We start from the raw sequence: 24,446 nt of genomic DNA, 5'->3' as shown, positions 1-24,446 counted from the left end.
GCATGCAGTTAGAACAGGTATTGAAGAACATTTTTCCACATCTCTGCAAATTGTTTAAATGAGCAGAATTGATGTAGTGGAAAAAATAATTTACAAACCCAGTTTTAAATACTCTTTTATGAAATCTAAAATGCACCTAATTAAACTCTTAAAATCACATGAGAGCATTGATTATACATTTGAGTAACAAAACACAGACAGAAGCTTAAGGAAAACCTTGTCTCATAGTCTCATAGTCTCATAGTCTCGTGCGGGTTGAAAGGGACCCTAGAGATCATCGAGTCCAACCCCCGGGATTCGAGCCTCCTGTGTAGCAGGGTGGCACTTCTACAACTTGCGCCACAGGGGATAAGTCTGTATGTATGTACATTTTTACAGATGTATGACTTAAGATCTTGTAAAAATCCATTCGTGCAAACATACCTTTCTGCTGAGCAGGGGACAGCGAAGAGACACTCCTATGGCTACTATTAACAGTTTTTATCACAAACACTTTGACAGTCTTATGCCTCACTGTTGTGCTTCAGAGCTAACTGACAGAGAACTTGAGGCCTAGAAAGACACTAGCCCAGATTTTTTAATGTGCTAAGGCATATAATATTCATTTTGCATTATGTTAGGATCTATATATTTGAACATCAGAGTGCCTTTGAAGTATCCAGCACTGTGTCAGCTGCCCATGCTATTTTAGTTACAGGTCTTTGCCAAATAAAATGCAGTTTTACATGCTTAGTGGTTAGAGGCCACTTCTCTTTGATGTGCATTTGTAATGGTTTGATTACAGGCTTGCAGACCTAATGGAAGAACATCAAGAAGAATTAGCAACTATAGAGTCTATCGATTCAGGAGCTGTCTACACTTTAGCTTTGAAGACCCATATTGGAATGTCTGTACAAACTTTCAGATACTTTGCTGGATGGTGTGACAAAATTCAGGCAAGTGAAAGTGTAAAGAAAGCGATCGATGGTAATGCTTCTCTACACATTTTTTTTTTTTTTCCTTTTGCTGACATGGTGTCCAAGAAATCAAAAAATAAAGTAAAATTAGAATTTTACCTAAAGTGAGCCTTCCAGACCATACAAAAAGCACAGGCTACTGCCAGTTTGAGAATATGGATCTGACTCCAAATATCTAAGAAGTTAGTTGAGATGTCATTGGGTGGTAACTTAATCAGTTCTTGAACATTCATGGAGCAGAATCACTGTGTTACAGTCATGCTGCTAAGTGCGAAGACTCATGCTGTATGTTATGTCCTGATCAATGCCGGTGTGCCTGTTTGGTACCACAGCAAGTGGCACAAGTTCAGCATTTCCTGAAGTACCTTTAAGGTGCACAACCAAGAATACCATTCAGCTTTCTTTCCTCACTTCCATCATTTTGCTATCTATGCTTCTCTGTTACTCAGATGAAAATCAGGAGTTGGTTACTTGACTCTTAGCAGGAAATGTTATAGTAGAAACATCTCCCTCTTTCCATGATGCATAAATTGCACAAATGCTTCTGATTTTCAAGACTGTTCCGTGGCTTTCTAAAACATTCTTAAATGGAAGTTGTTTTTGTTAAAAAGGTGAATGGTTAAGTGGTACCAGTATTAATCTGTCTTCTTTTTTTTTCAGGGTGCTACAATTCCAATTAACCAGGCCCGGCCAAACCATAATCTAACATTCACCAAGAAAGAGCCAATAGGGTAATTATATATTTCTTCTTAGTGACAGCCTGAGCATATAGAAAAATCATTCTAAAGCTGCAGTCAAAAATATAATTTTTCCCTGTTTTTTTGTTGTTGTTGTTTTTTTTTCCCCCAATCTTAAGTGTCTGTGCAATTGTTATCCCTTGGAATTACCCTCTGATGATGCTTGCATGGAAGAGTGCAGCATGCTTGGCTGCAGGCAACACGCTGGTTCTCAAGACAGCTCAGGTAAAAACTAAAAGGAATGTTCAAATGGCTCAGGCTCCCCAGTATTTGTTCAGACAGAATAGTTCATGCATCTAGCAGATTTCATCCATAGCTTAACCTGTCATATATTTTAAAGTGGAGGTATAATTATATAAATTACTGTGATTATACCAGGTACTGACTATCTTAAATTCTGCTTTAATGGTACTCTCATTTTCAAGAACAATTTCTACAAGAAAATGCCATTATTAATTTGTCAGTACTGTGAGGAAGATGATGGATATTGCATCAAAGTGAAGAACTACTGAGTGTAAGAGTTACAACCATGCATTTCATTAAAATAGGGGACCTAACCTAAGTGTTTCTACTTAGGTCACACCTCTGACTGCCTTGAAGTTTGCAGAACTCTCAGCTAAAGCTGGATTTCCTAAGGGTGTTATAAATATACTGCCTGGTTCAGGTAAAAATTTTAACAAATCACTTTTCTATGAAGAGCAGGTCATATTAAAGCTGGTATACTAGCACTGCACCTTTGAAAACCTGTTACATAAGTTCATTTATCTTCGTAGGTAGTAGTCATGCATCTATGTCATACAGTAACGTCACACATTTCCTGAACAGAATTGGACATTTCTGTTTGTCACCTGACTCTGCCTAGTGGTAAGAGCTGTCAGCCCACACCTTTTCCAAGCTCACACAAACAGCATGAAAACTCTGAAAAAGAGAATGTATTACAGAGAAACAAGTTGTACTTGCCTATAAGACTTCATTTTTTTTTTTTTCTCCTAATCTTATAATCACTTGGAAGTATTTAAATGTAACTGTGAGACTTAGAGCAAGCTGATAAGATGCTTCTTGGTCACTATAAATTAGCTGTGGTTCACACCACATAGCCTTAGGTCATCATTTTCATCTTTCCCCTGGAAAAGTAAAATGGTAAAGTAACTGTATGAAGCAGACCCTGTTAAAATTATATTATTGCACCTAAGGTGGAAAATTAGGAAAGAAATTCTTAAGAGAGGTGGGAGAATTTGGACTCATCAGTGTGATTTAAGTTAACTAATATGAGATTTTTCATAGTCCTATAAATAAAGCTGTAAATATCAACAAGAATCTAATATTTTACTTGATTGATGTAGCTCTTTCTGTGTATAGTGCTGTTACTGGGATAGTAAAAATCATGTATGTACTGTCCAGTGAAGGTGTTTTCCTCATCCCAGGTGGCTTAGTGGGACAGCACTTATCTAAACATCCAGATGTTCGCAAAGTTGGCTTCACTGGTTCTACCCCAACTGGTAAAGAGATCATGAAGAGGTACTTTTAGCATAAGATTCATGAATAAATACTTCTTAATCCAGTTCTTGAGCACCTTATTAGCAATATTTTTTGTGTAGTCATAGTAGAAAAACATACCTATGTATGCTTGTTTACATTTATCTCAAATTCTGCTAAGTCACTATTGAGAAGCAGAGGTTTATACTGTACATTTTCACTAGATATGGTTGAAAAGAAATGATGCAATTAGCTGTTTAAAAGGTTTTTTCTACTTTTTTCTTTTTCCAGTGCAGCCACTAATCTGAAGAAAGTTTCTCTTGAACTTGGCGGTAAATCACCATTGATCATATTCAATGACTGTGAACTTGACAAAGCTGTAAAAATGGTAACTAGTTCAAAGTAAAATATATTCTAAGCCTTGCTGATACATGCTCACAGTATTGCAGTGCTCTTCCTGAATTGTCAAAAACTGCAGCAGGGAGCCCTTGCATGAAGATTCCTTAAATCTGTTTTAAAAAGATTCATTTTCTATAGGGTATTTCTTTCTGTCAGCATAATTAAGTTATTAATGAAGCACCATAAAGATATGGATTTGTACTACAAGGATACATTAGAAAATACAACAAGGAAGAATTTTCATCAGCCAAGTTAACAGTGATTTCAGTCAAAATCTATTAGCCAAGAAAAAAAAGCTTCAAAAAGAAAAGCCTGAAAATGAGCTAAAATACACAATGTACTCCCTGTTATCGCATAGTGCTTATTAATTTACCATCAATCACCTTTTTGACTAGCCATAATGTGCTTAAAGTACATGAGTAAAGTGTGCAAATGAGAATTTTAGTAGATTTAAGTTTATTTCTTGCTCAGGTGTTCAAAATGATAACAGACACGGTTTGCTTACTAAGAAGCAAACAAGGGTCTCTCACACTGTGCTTACAGGAAGTGCTAATTCCATTAATTCTCTGAACCAACAAAAGCAGAAAGAAATTATTATAAGCTTCCTACATTTTTTGTTGGCAGGACAAGAGTCTGACTGTCTGCACTCATGTATGGAAAGTGAAAGCTGGAACTTTGCAGTCTGCAAATGAAAGAGAATGAACAAAAGGATGCCTATAAAAATATAAATACGAATGTTTTCTTATTTCCCTGATCAGGGCATGGGAGCAGTATATTTCAACAAAGGAGAAAATTGCATTGCAGCTGGAAGGCTGTTTGTGGAGGAGTCAATACATGATGAATTTGTTAGAAAAGTGGTAAGATAGTTGAAGACTAAAGTTTAAGCAGATGTATTAATATGTCACAAAGCTCTAGATTTGTGCATTTCTTGTTGTTTTTGGTATTGCTTACCGTAGGCTCTGCTACTTCTTGTGAATGTCTTACAGTGTCAAAAGAAAGGCACTGAAGGCAAATATTCTCATCAATAATGCACAGATCAGTGACACTGAAGTAGATGCTGCGTCTTCGGTGATAACTTCATGTTTCACTAGGAAAGTAAGATGAAAACAATGACTTGAACTACAGTTACTGTGACTGAAGATTGCTATGAAATTTTGCATAAGGTGTACTGGAAGAGTAGCTGGTGATAAAAATGCAATAGTTACCCCAGTGAGCCATTGAACAATTCATTTATCTAGCTTGGCCCAGGAGATTACTGTGGTTACTCATTTACTCCTGGTAAAAGCTAACATTTTACTTGCTTTCATAATAGCATAAGAGAATTATTACATGCAAACAGCATCAAAAACTTTCAGAAGTAACTGGAACTCAGCAAACAAGACCACATAAACAGCCTCATTTTAGAAGGGGAATGGCATTCACCTTCTAAGGTTGCATCCCTCTTTTGAACAAAGCTTTGCAACACTAATAACAATGTTCACTGGTCATTTTAACAACTACTTGTTGTTTAACTTTGTTTTGGTTGGGTAACCCGTAGGTGGAAGAAATAAAAAAGATGAAAATTGGTGACCCACTTGATAGATCAACAGATCATGGCCCACAGAATCACAAAGCCCATCTGGAAAAGCTGCTGAAGTATTGTGAAACTGGAGTAAAAGAAGGAGCCACTTTAGTGTATGGAGGAAGACAAGTATGTAGACCAGGTAAGATACTGGTCAAAGGTGTTAGAAGTTCTTATGCTTTAAATAAAAGCCTGTGTGGTTGTTTTAGCTGCTTAATAGAAAGCAGCAAGATCATGGAAAGAATAGAAGGTAAGCCCAAGGAAACACTTGAGGACAGAGTATTTGACTCTCATATTTAATGTGCAAATGAAGTATAATATATGAAAATGCATCAGGATTCCCATCTGTAGCAGTATCTTTCAATCATTTACTTGTATTGCTTATGAGGCATGGAGGCCTTTTTTGCAATATCCTTGAATTGTCAAGAGCTTTAAGTGTAATCATCCATTTTGATGAACAGAATACTTAAGCTGTCTGGAAAGAGTCTGAATTAAATATTGTTATCAAAAGCCTGTTTTGTTATATAAAGATTACATATATCAAGTTTAACAGGAAGGAGTAAAAGCAACATTTTGTCATGGACATCTGTCCTTTATTAGTAATAGGGAAGAAACATTTGCATCAAAATTTTAAAACATATGACTGCATCCCCAAAGAAAATGCAAGTGGAGATTTGTAGCTGTGAGAAGTCAGTGTAACAAAAATAGGAAGAAATAGGTGATCGTACAAAACATTGGAAGCTGACTTTACCCACTCACATTAAAATATACTCACTCATACATGATATTTAACACTGCGACATTTCTTGATTGGCAGTAATGCGAACTAGTTTATAAATGGGTCTTTTGTACCACCTAGAAAGGAACAGTAGCTATGAGGTGAGCTATTCTCTCAGATAAACCTCGATAAACCTTAGGCAAAGTTGCTGCCCCTTGCATGTTTTTTTCTTGTTTTCGGAAGATAAAAATATTTATGTCTGTCTTCTTGTCAGGTAACAAGAAAATTAGTGGTCTCTGACATTATGCAACTCTGCCTTCCTTCCTTCTAGAATGTAGGGTATGCCCCTGAGGAGTGGCCTGGCCTTTTGGCGTGGAGGCCTTGCGCTGGGGACATGACCCACGTTACTGCTCTCATCAAGAAACACCATTCTTTTAACCTTCCTTCTGCTGTTATACACATGCATCACAATTACTTCATATTAATCTTGCTATTTTCTCCTTCAGGCCTCAGTGTATCTATGACCTCAAGCACAGATAGCCTGGATAACACAAACCACAAAACATTTTGTCTTTGCTTAAATGCTGCTTTATCCTCTGTTTAGGTTTCTTCATGGAACCCACTGTATTCACAGATGTTGAAGACCATATGTATATTGCCCAGGAAGAATCCTTTGGTCCTGTGATGGTGATTTCAAAGTTTAAAAATGGGTACGGTCTCCTCATTTTTACCCTGTCTGATGAAATATGTTGGATAGTTCCTTTAAACTTCTAAGATCTAACTGAAACTCTAGGCCCTCTTCCTGCTAAGTTCAGAGCTTCTCTAGTATGAGTGTCCTTCTCCATGTCAGTATAGAATAAAGACTGTTACAAGTGTGCAAGGGGGTAGAAGAGAACCTCAAGCAAGCATCATTCCTTAAATAAAACATGATTTTCAATGAAAGATTTGTACTCAAGTTGATAAAAACAGAGGTTTGATCATATTGTTAAAGTTGTATTTTCTCCAGTGGTCAAAAAAGATCTCATACTTTTGTGCATTGTCTAAGACTGGCTCATTACTCCTGTAAATGAAAATCCCTCTGTATATTTTCTGGACAGCCAGTTTTAATAGCTTTTATTTTACATCACAGCAATTATTTTACAAACAGATAATATAAAAGCCTTATGTAGAAATTTCATACAGCTGTTTGGAGTGGGAACTGACTGCACAGATACTGCTTTACATCTACGAATTATGTATGGAGATATGGGACTATATTAAGTTTTTGAAGTTTTAACATATGGATTTTTTTAAATGATTTGAGTTGGATGGAAATAGCAATTTGAACACTGCTTGAAAAGATGTGTCACAATGGAGAACTGAGCTTCAGTATTTAATCTCCGTCAACTGACAGACTTCAGCAAACTGATTCATAACATGCTGCCAAGCTCTGCTTTACAAGTCATTTTGTATTCGTCTGATCCTCCAGTTGTTCATTGTAGTTGAGTGAAGTCAGTGTGCATAATGCAACTTTCTTTTGACATTTCCTAGCATAGATCTTAAACACTGAGATGCAAACACATGCTTTACAAGCTTGAAGCAAGTGTATTATTTTCCATAGATGAGACAGATCGACACAGAGAGTAGTCCTTAATAAACTGCATTTTTGTAACAGCTGAGAGAAAAGAAGGAGCATGGGAAAAGATATTTAGACCAAACTGAGGGTCAAAGCTTGCTAGCATTTGCTTATTTTACCTCCTAGCAATTAAATCAATATTTTCTGCTGTAGGGATATTGATGGAGTCCTGCAACGGGCAAACACCACAGAATATGGATTGGCTTCAGGAGTTTTCACAAAGGATATAAGCAAAGCTCTCTATATCAGTGAAAAGCTGGAAGCTGGAACAGTTTTTATTAATACATACAACAAAACTGATGTAGCAGCACCATTTGGTGGATTTAAACAGTCTGGCTTTGGAAAAGATTTAGGTGAGTTGTTCTTTCTTTTCTCAACTGACAGTCTAAATCAATGAAAAAATAACATTACCCAAGAACTGCAGATGCATTTCCTGCATCTCCCACATTCCTCCACCTACAGTGATCTAATTCCTTTCCTGTCCTTGCAATTCCTGCCTCATTCATATATGAAATTACAGGACTGGGCAGATCAAGCCTCATAGCCTCATGGTAAAGAAATGAACATATAGATATATGTGTATGTGTGTGTGTATATATATATATATATACTCATTTAACGGTAACATAACAGATTTTTGTCTGTGGAATTCCAAGCAAATATCAGCCTTTTTTTCCCCTCATCAAAATTATTATTAATAATATATATATTAATAATATATATATATATCCCTATTATATATAAAATATATATAAATATATATAAAAATAAATAATAAATAATAGGGAAATATATATATATATTTACATATATAAATATATATATATTTCCCTATTATTAATGTAATATATAATATTATATATATTAATATTATATATATATATATATATAAAATTTACAGTTTATTTTACCTGGAAACTCAACATAGGCAACCCAATTCTTAAATTCAGCTCTGAGCTCCCAAGGTGCCACCTAGAAGTTGCTGCTGCTTCAGTACTCCCCCCAAGTGGCGGCTTATTGAAATTCAGCTGCAGTTTCTTTCCATACTAGTTGGGTTTGGACTCTTCTTGTTAAACCAGTCCTGTAAATCTTCAGAGGATAAATCTGTTTGTTTCTTATCATGTCTCAAGGACTCAAATGTTCTCTAAAACGTTATGATTTTTTTTTTTAATGATACGGTTACCTTCTCTGATAGCTTTCTCTCCTTTAGCTGCTATTCTAACTGGTTAATATTGTGCTAATACAGGTGAAGAAGCTCTTCATGAATATCTTAGAACAAAGGCTGTCACTGTGGAATATTAACAGCCTCCCTTGGAAAGTAAACTCTTGGCAGTTTCAATTCTAAAGGTTCCATGAAGCACTTAATACCGTGCCTGGGATGTGCCATCTGCAGTGCTCCAACTAAAGAACAAACACACTCATTCCATAGGTAATTTCTTTAAATCAGGTCCACGTTTTAGTCTCACTGAAAGACAAAAGCATTTGGGAATTAGCCTGACACGGCATCAATGATCCAGCAACTGTAGCAGTGCTTAGCACAAGATAAAAATAATTTAATAGTTTGGCTTATTTTTAAAAAATACAACTGAATATAAACTTCTCACATGCCTATTTCTTTGTGTGACCATATTTGCACCAACATTTTGAACTTAGTTCTTAGGTTTCTTCTAAAATTGAAGGAAAATATGAATATTATTTTTGCTATAAACTGGTTCAAATTTTACAGTAGCAACTTAACATTCTGCTCCGGTGATTCGTCAGCAGTACAGAAAACCTTTGTGCCATAAGTACATCAATGCAAGGAAGTGCACTTACTTTGATCTTTGTATAGTACATACAGAGTTCAACATCCGTGTTAACTATGCATACCAAGCTAAAGTTACTGAAAATATTTTCTATCTCTTTGTTGAAATGGAACGTGTGCTCAGCCTGCAATCCAAAAAGTGGCTACATTAAAAGATTAAAATGACTTTGTGCAGATTGACTGTTATCACTGGTTTACATGGCACGACTATTACATTTCATATTTCTTTTTTAAATCTATGGGAAAATCTCTTGTAAAATGACTGAGTTAAGACTTTGGCTTTCAAACTTCCTTCAGTTTGAAGTTTTCCATACAGATCAAGACCTTATCCAACAAACAGACTGTACTTAAGGCTGCTTGCTCCTCCTACACTGTACCTCCACCTCATGCCTAATCTGATCTCTGGGCTGCCATTACAAACCACAGTCCCCCCACCTCCTGATTCTCATTCTTCCTCTTTCTTAAAATATTCTGTGACTTCATCAGCTGATTCTAATCAACTGTACCCCTCTTCCATTTATAAGAAAGTAAAAGAAAAAAATCCTTTTAATTTATTACCACAAACACTACTGAAATAGGTCTTAAAAAGAAAACTTTAGAATTACGTACTGGGTTTGAAGCAAGTTGTGTAAGTAACTGCAGGTTTCAAGTCATTGTTTTTTAATATTCGAGCAAATAGAAACCAGAAAATATTAATTAATAACATAGAAAGGGCAGAAATGTGATAAAGCAGATGAGAAGCACAGCTTAGCGTAACTGTAACACCACAGAGGTGGGCTTGACCCAAGTACCAGGGGTATTTACACAAACTCTGCAGATAGGAGCTAGCTCAGGGAACAGCAGCAACCTAACTGTAACTCAGTGCAAGCCAAGAAGCATTCGTAACCCTTTGTTGAACTCTTTCAAGTCATGGCTTATTAACATGTTATCCTTATCCCATGCTACCTCATCTTGAAACGGCCTCAGCTGCTGCTTTGGTATTCAGCAGTTACTATCATGAGTGCAACATACACACAAGGTCTGATGTACTTTAAGGTAACGTTTAATATTAAAGACATTGTACATTAACACTTTCCAAGACATAATAAAAAACAGATTTTTCCTTGTCACTTCTTTCCTGCTCTCGATGCAAAACTTTATTCTAAGCAAACTACAAAAATCCTTCCTCAGCAAAGCAAGAGAACAAGAACTTTCCTACTGAGCTGTGCAGTACGGCCTTTTGGCTCAAGTGTCCCAACTTGTAGCTGCGTTCTTAGTCTGACTTCACAAGGAAGCTTGGAATTTCCATGTTGTTTGATGGATAAGACATTACTTAATTCTTCAGAGACGTGGCCTGCTTCAGAGCCACGAGTGGATCTTGAATTCTCCACCATGTAAACAGAAGCATTTCACGGGATCCTGGGGAATCGCACATGGAGAAACAAGGCCATTTAAGGGCTACGTCTTTAAAGTAAGAAAATGTGGTTTGCTTGATATATATTTTTAAGTGTAATAAAAATGGATTCACTCATTCACTTTGCTGTCCAAAATTTCTATTTTGCCCTTTTCTCCCTTTGGTTTGGGAAACTTAATGTTGTCTATTGTCACTTCATCAGTTTTACAGTCATCTTCAGACTCTGAGTCATCTTCTGAGGTTAGATTCTCTTCGTCTGTATCAGAATCACTCAGTTCAATAACAGCCACATTCTGGAATAAAAGGTCTTAATTAACAAACAGTATGTTTCAGTACTGCTTCCATCATTTGAGTAAAACATAAAGCAAACAAATCAATCATCAACTCTACTACCACATGAAAACCACAGTTAGACTTTTGGGTTCTAACACGATTAAGGCAAATATCATAAACAGATTGCCAAATATTTAAATTGTAATTATATAATCCAAAGCAAATACAAGGGCTTTTTTATAGCCATATGAAAAATCTTTTGAAAATCCAACCCATTCCACATCAGTACGTTACAACACATGATTTTTAGGATTCATTTTGTTTTCTGACAACTTACTGCATGTAGGCTGAGTACAATCTAAAAGAAAAGGGAATTGTTTTAAACTGAGACAGGGAGGTTTTGGTTAGATATAAGGAAAAACTTTTTCACACAGAGGGTGGTGGCACACTGGAACAGGTTGCCAAAGGAGGCTGTAGATGCCCCATCCCTGGAGGCATTCAAGGCCAGGCTGGATGTGGCTCTGGGCAGCCTGGTCTGGTGGTTGGTGACTGCACACAGCAGGAGGTTGAAACTGGATGATCACTGTGGTCCTTTTCAACCCAGGCCATTCTATGATTCTATGATCTAATCAACATGCAGGCAGTTGCTCTGAGAGCTTGCAGACCAAACTGCCTGGCTGCCCCATTTCTTGTGGGTTTGCAGACCAGAAGACACTTGTCTGAAACATGCATATAACACATTACTTTCATACTGAAATTCTCCTCCATGAGCATGTGGTCTTATAATATCTGCTAAAAGCAGAATGAAAACATTGATGTGACTATAAATATTAGCTGTAAAAGATCGTAACACAACATTTCTCAACTCAAAGCCTATTATTATATTAAAGCCTTCAGTTATGCCTAACTAGGAATAACATCCAGTTTTGAAATCAAATCTCCTACATTTGAAACTGAATTAGCCCCAGACGGTTTTACTGCTTACCATTTCTATAACTTTCTCTGTGGCACTGTTGAGATTTTCAATATCAAACTGATGTGCTGGTGCTGTTACCATTTTCCTTTTTAGCTCGTCATTTGCATGTGCCATCTGCGGTAAAAAGCTCTGTACTCTGTCCAGAACTGAAATGAAAATAATTACCATCTGCATATGTATATATATACATATACATACATACATACATATATATATATATATATATACACACACACATACATACACACACACACACACCTATGTCGTCACCACTGTTCCAGTAACAACATGATACCTACCATTACTCCTTGGCACTCTAACTGTCTGTAAAGTCGTAGCCTTCTTGCTGCTGGGTTTTGAACTAATCCGTAGCGTTTCTTCCAGCCCTAGAAACAAACAGGTATTTACACGTTTACCACCACATATTCCACATGTTAACTCTGAGGTTTTCCTCCTGCTGCTCCTTCTCCACCCTTCTATGTCAAACCTAAACCTTGCTTCACGACCACACCTTATTCCCGTCGCTTCTTTTTGGCACTGCGTACGCTCGTGTGCAAAACACTTTTCAAGGACATTAAGTCTATCATACACTTTACACGCGGCCCCAGAATGATTCCTCTTCACTCAGCGCAGCCCAAAAGGTGACACATGGTCTACACGGAGCGATGGACAGACCGAAGTAACGTATGGAAAGGCTGCACGAACCAGAGTACCGGTGGGCAGGCAGCCCCCTCAGGCTGCGCTACAGGCCGGCTCCCCTCCCGAAGCCGGTGGCGGCCATCCCGCATTTCTCGCACCCGGGGAACCCCCTCACCTCCGCGGCGCCCCGCGTCCAGCAGCTCCCGCGACGCGACCGGTCCCGCTGCCTGCCCGACCCCCGCCATGCGCCCCGCCGGCCGGAAGTGAGGAGGGTCGCACGCTCGCCCCGCTCCGCCCACCGCGGCGCAGCGCCCCCTGCAGGGCGGGAGGACCGATTCATCAGCCAGATCCGGCGGGCGCCGACTGTCGGCGGCCGAGTGCGGCGGGCGGGTTCCCTCTGCTCGCCCTCAGCTCCGCGGGGCGCCACGTCTCATCCACGGTAGCGACGTGCCGCAGCACACTGTCCGCTTCGGCCTCGCGCTGGCAAACACACGCGTGGTGTTCTGTCCGTTCCCGTATGAGCACTCGTGGGTCCCACCTGCCGACGTTCGCACGCCAGCGAACGCTGGAGGAGATGAGCCCGCTCCTCTTTGTTCCCCCCGCACGAGGAGCGGCCGCCCCCTCGCGCTCCCCTCAGCGCCTCTCAGCGGCGCGGGGCGGCGGCTGCCGTTCGGCTCTCTCCCGCCCGCCGCCGGGTCGGGTCGGGTCGGGTCGGGTCGGGTCGGGTCGGCCGGTGGCGGCGGCGCATTACGGCCACATCATCGCGGGGGCCGCTCGCCCTCTCTCTCTCTCTCTCCCCCGCCCCTCTCCCCGGCCACTTCCGCGCCTGCTCAGTGTCGGCAGCGCTCACCTCGCCCGGAGCTGTCACCGCCGCCGGGTGGCCCCTCCCGCCCGCCGCGATGGAGCAGGACCGCGGGCCGCCGCCGGCATCGCCCTCGCCCAGGTGAGGGGGCGGCGGGGGGCGCCGTGAGGGGAGGGCGGGCGGGCGGGCGGGCGTGGGCGGCGGGCGAGCCGCAGCCTCGGGCCGAGGGAGGCGGGGGGCCGGGAAACTTTCCTCGCCGGCGGCAGAGAGGCGCGCCCGGCCCGCTGCCATCCGCGCAGCTCCGGGCGGGCTCCTGCCTCCTCAGCGCCCTGCCGTTCTGCGTGTGCCCGTCTCTGCTCCCGTCTTTACCCTCGTGGGATACGCCAGAGCGTGCCGCCGTGAAAGCGTGAAACCTTTACCCGATGGAGACCGAGTGGCAGCTGTGACCGCTTTCTTTAATTCCGGTAAAATATTGCCGTGCCCTCACCCTGTGCTGTCCAGGGTGCAGCCGTCGGAATCCTTTGCTTCCGTTTGATCCCAGGTTACGGAGCACGGAACATCAGCCAGGCTCTGGGAAGCACCGCGTATAAAATTATGTTATTGTTTAGTCGGTAATGTGAAAAATAGAGGGAGATGCATCTATCTCTTTTATTTAGAGCCCCACCAGCTGCTAATAGGCATCCTAACAGTTGTGGGTTGGGCACGGTGGGTGCCAGAGGTCTTTTCCAATCCCTACAATTCTGTGTGGTTCTATTTGTGGTTCTAAGTGAGATCCTCCCTTGCTGAAGGTAAGAGACGGGACTAGATGGGCTGACCTGTTTTGGCACTGTTCCCTGCATATATTGCCTTAGTGAAGTTCTGAGCCTGGAGCCATAATGCTACAGTATGCCGGATAGGTGTTTCAGAAAGAAGAAAAGATGTGTGTCATTTTCTTTTCAAATACTTCAGGATATTATCCTCCAAAAACAATGTGAGGTCTGTATTCTAGTGCCAGAGTTAATAAGCAGTTCATCCCCCCCTTGTAATCAAGATCCCAGACAGTACAGTTAGGACTCATCCTGTTAGGTACCCGCTGGTTACATAATCTAGAGGAGAGCGTTACCTCTTCTATTTCAGACTGGGTGTGATTTGGCAGGTGGTTTTTGTGCTGGCATTCCATTTGGGTGATGTAGCAATGTGACCACGTTTCACAGCCTGCTGCTTCATTTCTGCCTCTGTTTGGGTTGGTTTATTTATTTATTTATTTATTTATTTTGCTTTAAATTGAGTTGCTTTAGAAGGTCAGGGGCAAACCAAGTCTTTTTTTTTCTGACAGCTGCTTTTCCCTTCCTCGGGGCCAAAATCAAAAGCTGACATGTTCAGGAAGTGAAATGCAGCAGTCTAAAACTTGTCTGAAAATTGAGCCTGAGGCTGGCTGCGCTTTCAGTGTCTTAGTTAAATTCACAAAGGCATTTGGAGGTTGTTTCATCTGTTTCTTTTCCTCACACTATTTTCTCCTTTGTTTCTTTCGCTGTTGACTTAGCCTGCAACTGCCACAAAATAAAAGCTGTATTAAGAAGTCTACTGCATAATGTGTAAAAATGGCATGTACTGCCCATAGTGCTGCTGTGCACGGGACATTTATTGTTTTTCAGCATGTTTAATAACTGTTATAAATAACCATAGCGCAGTGCACTATCCTTGATTCTGGATTCTACAAAAGGGTTAATGATAAAACAGCCGGTTTGCTTACTCCATATATTCAGGTGATCTGATGTAGTTTTCACTTTCTACTTAAGTGTTCACTAGGATACAGCAGTGTCAATGACAGTCATCGTTGTCATAAGGATGTCTGCTTGGCACTGGGAACTTGCATGTACACAGGACATAGCAGTGGAAAAGAGGCTGTGCAAAATGCCTTCCAAACTTCAGAATCTGAGAATTCTTGAGATTGGAAGGGATCTCTGGGCATTGCCTTGTCACCCATGGGCAGGACTTCAAATATTCTGCTACTGAACTACATGAGATTCCTATTGGGATATTCCTCTCGCCTGTCAGATTCCTCCAAATAGTAGCGCAGCCATGCTATATGACCTGCTTCATGATGTCTGTCTATAGGCATGGCAGTGACCATTACATGGTAATTATCCTTGTGATTCTAGTTCTAAAAGGAACAGATGAAAATGGCCTGTAAAGGGAAATCATGCTAGATGTTCAATAGCTACGAAAGCTGGTTTAGAAAACTTTGAAACACAAGGTCAGCATCTCCTCCATGATCATTAAATATGATGATTTAAATACAATATTCAGAACAGCAGGGTCTCTCCTTATTTAATAATGCCATTTACAAGTGTGTCTAAAATTAGTAAACTCTAACCTCATTTAAATGAATAGCAAAATTCCTGTTGCTGTACATGCCATTGGGTTTTTGTCTGTTCTGAAGAAGGGTGTGTTACAAACTAGTAAGAAAATGAGCAAAGCTGGAGTCTTAAATTATCTCTACAAGTAATTATTAATTGGAAAGACCAATTTTACTGTGTGAAAAACAGTAGAAACAGTAAAAACAGCACATGCAGGCTGTCATCCAAAGAAAGGCTCTTTCTAAGGGTAGCGCTGTTTGTTATGGTAACGTATTGTGTTGAGGGACATGGTTTAGTGGGAGTTATTGGTAATAGGTGAACGGTTGGACTGGATGATCTTTTAGGTCTTTTCCAACCTTGGTGATTCTATGATTCTATATTAAAGCTCAGTGAAAGCTCAACTTTCCTGACTATCCCTTTCTGAGGCTTGTTCATATTCTGAGAGGTGTTTCTCGGTCATGTTTAACCAGTGGTGTTTCATTGTAGATCACCCAGCAGTGCAGGATAGAGAGCATTATTGCTTCAAAAGATTACCTGTAATAGCTGTTGCAGCTTTGAGGAAAAAGGAATTTTGACTACGGTGTGATTAGAAATGGATCCTGCTAAAGCTCAGGATTACTTGGCTGGGTGTTTTCTTTTGCTTTTGTTTGCCAAACTCAGAAAGAAATCAGAAAATTAATTTTCCCAACCTTAGACTTCAGTAAATATTTGTTTTAGCCCGTCATAATGCTGACTCTATTCACAATCTGTTGTTCACTGTTCTTCCTCCTTCTGCTTTCTTTGACTGTATTTAGAAAAGCGTGGCTATTGTTTACATGCTTTAAATTAATCCTTATCTGTCCAATGGCTGTGCATCCAAACTTTGAGCCATGATGTCCAGTCCCTTAATCCTTCCAATGGTGGATATGCTTTAAATATACATGGGGACATATGGAAGAAGCACCTCCTGCCTACGTTCTTGAGAACTGAATCAAGACTGTGACTGAAACAATGTTTAAAAGATGAAGCATGTTCCTTCTGCTCCTTCCTAAACAATTATACTTTCCTTCATCTTCCTCAGACAAAACAAGAGCAATCAAATCAATCAAAGCTGAAGGATGGAAAACTGATACTGGTCCAGCTCATTATTTTGCTCATAGGGAGAAAGACAAGGTCTTCTTTCATTTCACATATAACATGCCAGGTGTGATACTTTTGAGGCAATCTTATGGCTTCTCAAAGAATCTTTATCTCTTGGTTTCTGGGTGATTTTTTTCCCCTCATACTTCTCCTTTCTCTGCAACCTAATTATGTTGCAGGAAACCAGACTCACTTATCTCCTGTTTTGGGCTGTTTTTTGAGATTTTTGCCTCCTTTATTTCACATGAGTTATTCTAGTAGCACTTGCTTCTTTACCTGGCTATATCTTTTATAGACAATGCAATAAAATTGCAATAGTTCATGTCAATGATAAAGCTTCACAGGGATTTCTGACCCTCAAGATCATATTGTCCCATTGATGGTTTGCTGCTTTTTGTAGCTGCAAGCAAAAAAGTAAAACTACAGCAGTATTAACATCCAGAACTCAGAATGAAATTACTACATCAGATGACATTTGGAAGAGTGGGTTTTTAGAAATGAATAGTTGAATTCAGAGGGCTGTACAGTTATCCTCTAACGATGTAATTACTTTTCACTGCAGGTTTATGTACTGTAGTATATTGTTCAGCTTATATTCTCAAGTTCTCCTTTTTTAGCATTTACCATTAGCTCACATTTTGTCATTCCTGACAGTTTGGTAGGAAAAATATAAATGACTGTCATCTAAACTGCTTTAGTACTTTTTTGTTTCAACTGTTGGCCCCCAGTCTCTGTCTGTGTAGCTTTTACAGTGGACTGAATCATTTTTCTGTCTCTTTTTCACACTTACAGTTGCCATTTCTATTTGTTAACACTTCATTGTATTAAATGAAACCGCTGTATCCCCAAGAAGTGCAAACTTAAAGGAGAAAAACCCATATGGTGTAAAGATATGGATAATTAACCCAAATACTTTTAGTCGGAGTTCCTGAGCAATGAATAATTTCCATGAATCACCAGCTAGCTCTCCAGTGATGTGAGTGGAGGACACTGGAGAAACAACAGTGACAGCCAAACTCTGCCTTCCTAAAGCTATTGGGAAAATTTCTCTGTATTTCCCTGGGGATGAAATAGAGTCCTTCATTTATGAGCACTCCTAAAAAACAAACAAACAAAAAATCACCACCCCTAAAAGACCTCTAATGAGACTGCTGTGGTATAAGCATCTTTTACTACGAACACTTTGCATCTTAGTTTTGTACACCTTTCTTGAATTATTTAATAAAGTTTCTCTTATCTTGATGCTTCTTGTGATCAACTGAAACTCACCTGTCGGAAGTGATCTGAATTTTCCCTTTGCACGTAGCATAGCTACTGTACCACTTTCCATCCTCATAAATCAATTGGCCACCTTCAGCATCCAAGGCCATGGGCTTCCTGCTGCAGTCTTAATTTTCTGCAGTTTCCATGAGATGCTCTTCTCCTGTACTCCTCTTAATCCTTAATTCTACAATAAATGCACCGTTATCTTTTCTTTTACTCAGCTAAAACCTTTGTTCCGGGCAGAAACAAAATTGTTCCCTGTTGTTGCCTTTCTGTAGCACATAACCCAGCACCATTTTGGCTTGTGGTTAGAGCTTCTCTGGGAGAGAACAGAGGTTGTTTTGTTACTCATAATGATGTGTGTGGAAACTAGAATTGAGGCTTAGGAGTTTTTATATGCTTATAATAAAAAGTTCAGCATAGCACAATTTACTACTGGGTAGCAAAGTTATTTCAGGAACCTTGTTTTCTTTGTTGGTCATGTGGAAAAAAAAATTTTTCGCTTGCAAAACTTTTCTTTCTAAATCAAACAATAAACTCCTTTGTTGCTTTTAAAATATTCTTTTCTTGGTCAGAGCTGCCTTGGATAAAGCAATTGGCAGGGGGAAAAGTCTTCATGGTGAGTATGAGTCTTCACGCAGAAAAGCAAACCAAGTGGTTCTGTAAGCAGCAGATCTGAAGTTGACTCGCTGTGGCCGTATGTGGGTGAGTTATCCTTATGTTTGAAGACGCCTTACAGCAAGGGCACAAATGTAAATCACTGGTAAGGCTGATAGCTTTGAACTCTGTATTCCCTGTAAAATTTAGTAGGATTGAAAAATGTTAGATTATTTAAAAACATTGAAATGGAGGGAGTATAGGAATCATAACATAAACATTAATGTATAAGCCCCATCTTCATAGGGAAGGAGATGAAAAATCCTCCTACCTTAAATTATTTTTGTTTCCTGCAGTCTGTAAAAACAGAAGGTTTTTTAGCTTTACATGTTGGAGGGCCTGCAAGGCTGCCATCCTGGTGGGGGTCTGTTACAGACTGCCTAATCAGGATGAAGAGATGGATGAGGTGTTGAACAAGCAGCTGGCAAAAGTTGCGCAGTCAGCAGCCTTGTGCTCATGGGGACTTCAACTTCCCTGATATATACTGGAAATATAATATAATGCAAATGAAGCAGTCTAGGAATTTTCTAGTCTTCAGGAGGGTGACATCCTGACTGGTAAAAGAGCCTGTGATAGGAGGTGCCCTGCTAGACCTGCTGCTCAAAGAGTAGGGCTGGTGGGAGGTGTGAAGGTCAGGAGCTGTCTTGGGCTGAGTGACTGCAAAATGGCAAAGTTCTCTATTCTTAGTGAAGTCAACAAGAGGGTCAGCAAAACTTCTACCTTGGACATCCGGACAACAGACTTGGATCTGTTCAGGACACTGGTAGGGAAGATCACTTGGGATTCAGTCCTGAAGGGTAAAGGGGTCTTGGAAGGCTGGACATGCTAAAGGCTAGGGGCAGAGTCGCTGGAAGACTGTGTGGAAGAAATGGACCTGAGGGTGTTGGTTGAACTTGACTGAACGTGAGCCAGAATTGCCCAGGTGGCCAAGAAGGCATCCTGGCTTGTATCAGAAATAGGGTAGCCAGAAGGAGCAAGGATGTAATTGTCCCCCTGTACCCAGCTCTGGTGAGGCCACGCCTTGAGTGCTGAGGAGACCTTATCACTCTGTATGATGACTGGAAACGAGGCTGTGGTAGGGTGGGAGTCTGCCTCTTCTCCCATGTTACTAGCAATAGGATGGGAGGGAATGGCCTTGAGTTGCACCAGGCTCAGGTTGGATGTTAGGAACAATTTCTTCTCCAAAAGGGTGGTCAGGTGTTGTAGAATGGCGGGAGAAAAGCAAACGACCACACCTGTCATTGACATATGATCAGCTAATCTCGTTTATTCCTTGGCTGCGTGTACATTTATAATACGGATAATTAGCTCATACATAGTGCAAAAGCAGAGCTCATCATTGGTTCCCAATTACATACCATCCCCAAGTATCTTTGCAACTTGTTGTTATCGTCCTGATAGTTGCTCCCTTGCTGAGTTCACAAAACCATGGCTAGTTTCTCACCATCACAGGGCATCCTGCTGTTCTTGCTGTCCTTGCACGTGGTATGGCTGCTTGTTTAGCTGCACTGTGTTTACGACACTTCTCAGCTAACCAGCTGTAAATAACACTCTCTACAGTCAGGCAGTGGAACAAGGTGCCAAGGGAGGTGGTGTAGTCACTGTCCCTGGTGGGGAGATATTGGTGGTAGGTAGACAGTTGGACGAGATGATCTTGGAGTTCTTTTTCAACCTGGGAGATTCTGTGACTCTATAGATATATAGTATATTGAGCTTGTGGAATTGTCATTCGGCATCATCTTGGTGTAGTCTGCCCAGATCATGCCAATGGTTTGCATGTCTTCATGGCATCCAGTAATAAAAACAGATCAACAAAACTTCAAGTCAAATAATGTTGTACTTTCAGTAAATTACCATAGCTATTATCACAACATGAAAACTAAAGAAGAGGAAGGTAAAGTGGCTACTAATGGAGGAAATGTCAAATGACTTGAGACTACCAATATATCATTGTTTAATGTTTGACCGTAACAGCAGTTGGAAAGTAGAAGTAATAGCACAATCACGTTAAACATAAAATATATAATTGTATTTGTGTGACTTGCAGAAAGCAAAACAAAGTGACAGTGGCTGGTGTTAATATTGATCAAATAATTACAGCTTAGTGGCTACTAGACATCAGAAATATTTACATCCTATTCCATATGAAAAATTGAATGAAAATCAGATGTTTAATATCTTATTTCTCTTAACTCAATTTTCTCCCTTAATTTTAATGAAATGTAATGCGCCATATTTATGAGTATAGTACTGTGGATATGTTTTTAAAGCAGACTAATATAAACTATTTTACTGTAACTGGTCTGAATTTCGTTTCTGTCTTCTTTCCTTGATCTTGTATTATTTTAAAAGTCCAGATTTATTACATACGTAGTATTTAATATTATATTTAACTTCATTTATATGTTTGCTTCTGAGCAAGTTCAGTAATATTTTAAATTAGCATGCTTTCAAACTACATGCCTGTATTGGTTTGTCATCTTTTTACAGGGTTAGGAGGCATGGACTATCAGTACATAAAAACAGAACCACCCAGAATATCACTGCAGGCTTAGCACATCAGATAGTGTTTTGAAAGGTGTTTTTTCCCTATTTTTCCCATTTTTTTTTTCTTTTTTTCTGTGCTCCATGCCAATAACAGAATGTGAGGAACAGTAGCAGCTACAGTGTATCATGTGGGTTCTGTTGTACCACTCCAATGCATTTCCCATGAAGTTTTCTCTGTGGACATGCTGCTATCAAGGCTGCATGAAGTCTGGGGCTACACAGCACTTGCCTAATGGTTTTGACTTCTTGGACTTTAAGAAGACAAAAATTGAATCCTCACCAAGTCAATTGTGGTCCACATTACTTTCTGTTCCTGCCGCTGGACAGTACACTGGTTTGTGAAGCTTTCTCACCCACTAACTTTCCCCTTTTCTCCTCATAATTTCTTTTCCAGTTTGACAGTGGAAGGCTGGGGGAGATTGGCTAGTCCACAGATACTTGTTTTGAAAAAGTACTGTGAGACCATAACATTTAAACTATTATTCTGTGTCTTCTGTAGAGAGCTGAAATATTTTAAAGATTTAATTTATACTTTTTTTTTTTTTTTTTCTTTTTTGATCCAGATTTGGGTATGGAATTGTTGAAGATGCGAGATCCATGAAAAAAACTTTTTGCATTCAAGAAAGCGTCATTTAATGTTACCTGTTTTAGAATTATCTAGAGTGGCACTTGATAACTCATCTACAAGATTTCTTCACTGACATCTGAAGAACAAAGTGCTTTTCCAGCCTGTACTTCTGTAGCACTATGACTAACTGTAAAGGCAGATCTACCATCACCAAAACAAACAGCAGAGTTCATGACAGAGAAGGTTTTGTGGACTGGACCATTAGTCTTAGTACAGTTCAATCCGATAAATTTTTGAATCTGCTTTTGAGTATGGTTCCTGTTGTTTACCAAATAAACCAGGATGAAAGACACAAAAAAGTGAATGGTGTTTGGCAAGATGGATTACAACCAGCAGGACATAATTATAATGTTAAATCTGACCAGCATGCGGAGTATCATCACTTCTCAGAACAAACCTTTCATGGTAGTAATGGACACAGCCCTTCTAGCTGTAGCCCTAAATATGATGATTTTTCCAGTTATAATTACTGTGATGGAATGGACACCTCAGAAACAGATGCAATGTTGCAGGAAGACAGCCTGTCTAGTGACAGTAATGAAGATATTATTGTGGAAGGGAGTAGAAAGCAACCCAAGGAATCTAGTAGTATTATGGCACTGCAGATTCTCGTACCTTTTTTGCTAGCAGGATTTGGAACTGTTTCAGCCGGCATGGTTTTGGATATAGTACAGGTTTGTATTTGCTTTGGGAACTGTATTTTTAACAGGTAATCTGTGAGCTTTATGATTTAACGCATGGTATTGTAGATGCTTACAATAATGAGAAGTAATAAAGTGTGTGAATGATTATGCTATTATGAACTGCTTTGCTCCCCAGATTATCTTAAACACCTCAAATATTTTGTTTGGATTTATTCAAGACTTGGTAAATATTGGTAAGTATTCACAGCCACAGTGAACTGGTGAAAAAAAGCTGTTACTTCTGCTTTAACTGAAGATAGAAATATAATAATGAGTATAAATCAGGTCAAAATTCTAGTCAGTAATAAATGTTCCTTTTGTGCTTCAGCTCTCTGCAATTTCTGACATAAAGTATAGATTTGATTAAAGATAATGGTATGAAACCATTCCTGAAGTTCATATGCTACATTAAATTCTTATGCAGTGATTTAGAGCATTTTTAGGTATTCAGGTGTGACTTTTTTATGCAGTGTTAAGTATACTGAACACTTGGAATTACAAGCATTATTGGTGTGAACAAGGCCGGAAAATCACTTTCACCTTGAAATATGATTGTGGTAAGTCCATAGAAGCAGCCTATCTGCTTGTGATTATAGTTATTCAGGGTTAAGATAAAATACAACTTTCTTTGAATTTTAAGAGTTACATACATAACTTTTTTAAAACCTGTTTTGGAGTATTGTATCACTAAGATCCTACTGACACAGAACTTCTGTAGGACCGGTTTTGTAGCTTAACACAGCTGTAGCATTAAAATGAAGTTAAAAGCTAAAGTTGCCTACCAAGTATTTCTTTGTGCAGTAACATTTGAAGAAAATTCTTGAGAAAATAACAGCTAAGGAAGGTTTATTAGATTAGCTGTTACTTTCTTGCTTTCTCTTTGCTTTTTGGAGGCTATATTTACTTTTATTTCCTACCTACTTTTATTTTCTCCCCAAAGTTGAAATTTGTTGTGAGCAAAAAGCTAATAGATTCTGTCTTCAGAAAGAAAAGTAATAATAAATTACTTTTTTTATTTATGGGAATAAAATTATTCAAACAGATTAAATATCCGTGCTACTCAAACTGAAAAGGCAGTAGGAAAATTCATCTGCTTCTATTTTGTTTTGTTTTATTCTGTCTTGGGGTTTTCTTTATCTATACTTAAAAAAGTTCTCTTGAAGGCGGAGTAGGAGGTGGGCATTTTTTTTTAACTTTTTATTAGCCCTGAAATGGCAGTTGAACTAAATTCCCTTCCAACAGGAGTTACTCTGCTCTATTCTATTTTTTGTTACTCAAAAACTTGAGAGAGAAAATAAAGCTTGGTCTTAAATCAGTTGCAATGGAAAGACACTTCATGCGTCAAGAAAAAGGAAAATTGTAATTGGCAAGCAAACTTTACTGCCTCCTTACGCTGTTTTGCATCAGCCTTGTACTTTGCTTGTGCCAATCTTTTTCGGATGCTTTGTTCATACATTGTTAATACGTGATTTATGTCACGATACAGCTTCATGATCAGCCAAAAGAGGCAGTTGTGCCTACTGCCTCTGTTGGCTTCCAACTCAATGTTTCCCAATGCCTTTCATCTCTGAAAGGGACAGAAGTGTTCTTTGGTTGTTTTTTTTTTAAGTTGTTCTTTGATCTGGATTGAGATAATACTCTATTATGATTATTTTTTTCCTTCTGTATTACTTCCAATCTTCATTGGTTTCCCAACCCAGCAGTGTGCATGAGAGAGAGAGGGCACCCTAAGCTAAGCATGAAACTATAATGTTTGTAAAGCAGGGAAGCATGAAAGAATATGTTGTGAAAACATAAATTTAAGGAAGACGAAGAATTCAAAGCTTTTTTCTTAAAAACCATTTCATAGCTACTCTTTTTC

General features: G+C 39.4%; 3 protein-coding genes across 13 annotated transcripts in view; 2 read left to right on the top strand and 1 right to left on the bottom strand.

Moving 5' to 3' along the window:
- The window catches only part of ALDH1L2 (aldehyde dehydrogenase 1 family member L2), a 28,421-nt gene extending 18,990 nt beyond the window's left edge, over positions 1 to 9,431 (top strand). For 2 of the 4 annotated variants that reach the window (XM_015864546.3, XM_085518637.1), the window contains exons 13-23: positions 785 to 935; positions 1,617 to 1,687; positions 1,813 to 1,918; positions 2,270 to 2,357; positions 3,118 to 3,211; positions 3,461 to 3,557; positions 4,327 to 4,425; positions 5,106 to 5,271; positions 6,452 to 6,557; positions 7,616 to 7,815; positions 8,709 to 9,431. In XM_015864546.3, coding sequence (XP_015720032.2) covers positions 785 to 935; positions 1,617 to 1,687; positions 1,813 to 1,918; positions 2,270 to 2,357; positions 3,118 to 3,211; positions 3,461 to 3,557; positions 4,327 to 4,425; positions 5,106 to 5,271; positions 6,452 to 6,557; positions 7,616 to 7,815; positions 8,709 to 8,764 — 1,234 coding nt within the window. In that variant the 3' untranslated portion in view covers positions 8,765 to 9,431. Of the gene's footprint in view, positions 1 to 784; positions 936 to 1,616; positions 1,688 to 1,812; positions 1,919 to 2,269; positions 2,358 to 2,466; positions 2,652 to 3,117; positions 3,212 to 3,460; positions 3,558 to 4,192; positions 4,426 to 5,105; positions 5,272 to 6,451; positions 6,558 to 7,615; positions 7,816 to 8,708 lie in introns of those variants that run through there. The other 2 variants (XR_014935372.1, XM_085518646.1) reach the window with 2 other exon arrangements.
- Positions 9,432 to 10,292: 861 nt separating this feature from the next.
- On the bottom strand, positions 10,293 to 13,333 carry NOPCHAP1 (NOP protein chaperone 1). Of its 3 annotated transcripts, none has more exons than XM_085518697.1 (4): positions 12,833 to 13,333; positions 12,208 to 12,294; positions 11,918 to 12,054; positions 10,293 to 10,952 (listed from the first exon to the last, which is right to left on the bottom strand). In XM_085518697.1, exons 1-4 carry the CDS (start codon positions 12,885 to 12,887, stop codon positions 10,770 to 10,772), a joined length of 462 nt encoding a protein of 153 aa, XP_085374823.1. In that variant the 5' UTR covers positions 12,888 to 13,333; the 3' UTR covers positions 10,293 to 10,769. The 3 variants fall into 3 exon arrangements, with proteins under 3 accessions (XP_085374823.1, XP_085374826.1, XP_015720079.1); XM_085518700.1 differs by lacking the exon at positions 12,833 to 13,333 and adding an exon at positions 12,420 to 12,812; XM_015864593.3 differs by lacking the exon at positions 12,833 to 13,333 and adding an exon at positions 12,723 to 12,812.
- Positions 13,334 to 13,379: 46 nt separating this feature from the next.
- SLC41A2 (solute carrier family 41 member 2) overlaps positions 13,380 to 24,446 on the top strand; it is a 39,639-nt gene continuing 28,572 nt past the window's right edge. The window contains exons 1-4 of one of the 6 annotated variants that reach the window (XM_015864576.3): positions 13,380 to 13,490; positions 18,646 to 18,775; positions 21,369 to 21,608; positions 21,838 to 22,576. In XM_015864576.3, the coding sequence (XP_015720062.2) occupies positions 22,022 to 22,576 (555 nt within the window). In that variant the 5' untranslated portion in view covers positions 13,380 to 13,490; positions 18,646 to 18,775; positions 21,369 to 21,608; positions 21,838 to 22,021. Of the gene's footprint in view, positions 13,491 to 13,538; positions 13,814 to 18,645; positions 18,776 to 21,368; positions 21,609 to 21,837; positions 22,577 to 23,055; positions 23,143 to 24,446 lie in introns of those variants that run through there. The other 5 variants (XM_085518690.1, XM_015864580.3, XM_032445170.2 and 2 more) reach the window with 5 other exon arrangements.

The sequence above is a fragment of the Coturnix japonica genome, chromosome 1 (assembly GCF_054131305.1).
Source record: "Coturnix japonica strain WE chromosome 1, WE-NBRP24, whole genome shotgun sequence".
Lineage (NCBI taxonomy): Eukaryota > Metazoa > Chordata > Aves > Galliformes > Phasianidae > Coturnix > Coturnix japonica.
This window is presented reverse-complemented; position numbering and strand designations above follow the sequence as displayed.

What these genes read in the sequence shown, in the direction of transcription:
- NOPCHAP1 (XM_015864593.3), bottom strand. Translation starts at nt 12,792, where the DNA reads ATGGCGGGGGTCGGGCAGGCAGCGGGACCGGTCGCGTCGCGGGAGCTG. An exon ending in TAGAGTGCCAAGGAGTAATG is followed by an intron (nt 12,055 to 12,207) that starts GTAGGTATCATG and finishes TTTTCATTTCAG; the next exon opens with TTCTGGACAGAGTACAGAGC. An exon ending in CAGAGAAAGTTATAGAAATG is followed by an intron (nt 10,953 to 11,917) that starts GTAAGCAGTAAA and finishes CTTTTATTCCAG; the next exon opens with AATGTGGCTGTTATTGAACT.